General features: G+C 32.8%; 1 protein-coding gene across 1 annotated transcript in view; it reads left to right on the top strand.

Moving 5' to 3' along the window:
• ATP6V1C2 (ATPase H+ transporting V1 subunit C2) overlaps positions 1-1,683 on the top strand; it is a 28,235-nt gene that overhangs the window by 952 nt on the left and 25,600 nt on the right. The window contains exon 2 of the mRNA XM_072407534.1: positions 110-267. Coding sequence (XP_072263635.1) covers positions 139-267 — 129 coding nt within the window. The 5' untranslated portion in view covers positions 110-138. The remainder of the gene's footprint in view (positions 1-109; positions 268-1,683) is intronic.

Here is a 1,683-nt window from a genome sequence, read left to right as displayed (position 1 = left end):
TTTTGTATGTATATATAGCATACTAACAAATACATAACAAATTTCAGGTTCACATCTTTACTATATTTTGTAATGTTTCATAAAATATTAATTTTTATTGTTTCTCCAGCTATTTGGAGGTTGCCATAAAACGGGAAGATGTCAGAATTCTGGTTAATTTCCATTCCAGGGGATAAAACCAATGTGAATGCCCTAGAAAGGATGTATACAGTGACATCCAAAGCCAACCTGTCAAGCAATGCAAAGTTTGTAATACCTGATCTAAAGGTGAGCACACATGTCATAATAACTTTGGGTGGGGGGGGAACTAAGATATTTACTTGTGACCTGTAGCATTTAATCAGAATGCATCTTTCTCAGCTGGTCTTTTCTGAAATACTATTTGGGTGAATTTTAGCTATCACTGACCTATTAAGCTGAATCTTAACTACCTGTGCAAATTTACCCAACTGTATCCCCATTGTATACTATATATTTTTCATGAAAGCTTCACAAATTATTGATCTATGAACTTCACCATTGTTTTAGATTAAGTTGAAATTCCACTTTCTCAATATTCTTATAGTCCAAACAATATATTTGTTGAATATATTTTATAGTTTGTTATGAGTTGCAGAAATTTTAAACAAATTGCAAAAAACTATGGAGACATTTAAGAAAAAGTCTTCCATGATAAACCTTATATAACAATGTCAAATTTCTAATCTCTACCAATAATCACAAAATTTGTACAATGTATTTTGATAGATTAAAAAAAAATTAGGAGTTTCATGAAGTGCCTGCAACACACCTCTGATACAAAAATATTATTTTTTTAAAGGTTTGGGATATAAAGCTAACCTGTCACGAGAGAAACATTGAGAGTCTATTAAGATCTATGCAATGTTTTATTACACGTGCAATATTGTACATTGTGCTACACATTACGTGCATTGTGTTAAGTTAGCCTTTTATAAATTAAAGTGTTGCTAATGCACACTAACTTATAAAGAAAAGAAAAGACCATCTTTTTCTAAGATCATAACACAGTATTGTGCATTACCATGCTCTATAAAGCAGGTACATTGCATAGTGCATTGGGCTGCCATTTACAAATGAATAACTCCACAATGTGACAATGCATACTGTATATCCACAATGCAAAGATGTAAATGAGTCCTGAGGCTGACTTTGTGGACCTCTCATAGTAATATTCTATATCCAGTGGCTATGATACGATAAATTAATAACTTAGATCAAGTATGCAGAATAGGATCTCCAACGTTCTTTATTCAAGTCATTGGTTTGGAAACAATAGAAATTAATTAGAATACCAGCCAAGCAAGCAGCATTTTATAAGGAGATCAGCAATGGTAGCCTCCATATTGTCATCAGCTTTTTAATAAGGGAGATAAGCTCTGGGAATGAAGAGGTTAAAAGTGAAGGTTTACTGAAAACAGTGTGTCTTTGTGGTAAATGTGTACAATATTCATTTCACAACAGTGAAGAAGGTGTCCATAACACAAGCTGATTTGTTGTTAAATAATGTGCAGTAAAAACAAGGACTGACCTTTATCTCTCACACTCATCAGGCGAAAGTCAAAAAGTTATAGTGATTCCAGGAATATCATAATTTGTAAGACCCTCATCATCTGATGTTCTGCTAAATTTTGCTACCTGGAGGGTTAAGGTGCTATATAGTTA

Source organism: Pyxicephalus adspersus, chromosome 4 (assembly GCF_032062135.1).
Source record: "Pyxicephalus adspersus chromosome 4, UCB_Pads_2.0, whole genome shotgun sequence".
Classification (NCBI taxonomy): Eukaryota; Metazoa; Chordata; class Amphibia; order Anura; family Pyxicephalidae; genus Pyxicephalus; species Pyxicephalus adspersus.
The sequence above is the reverse complement of the archived record's forward strand: the minus strand, read 5'-3'. Positions and strand labels throughout refer to the sequence as shown.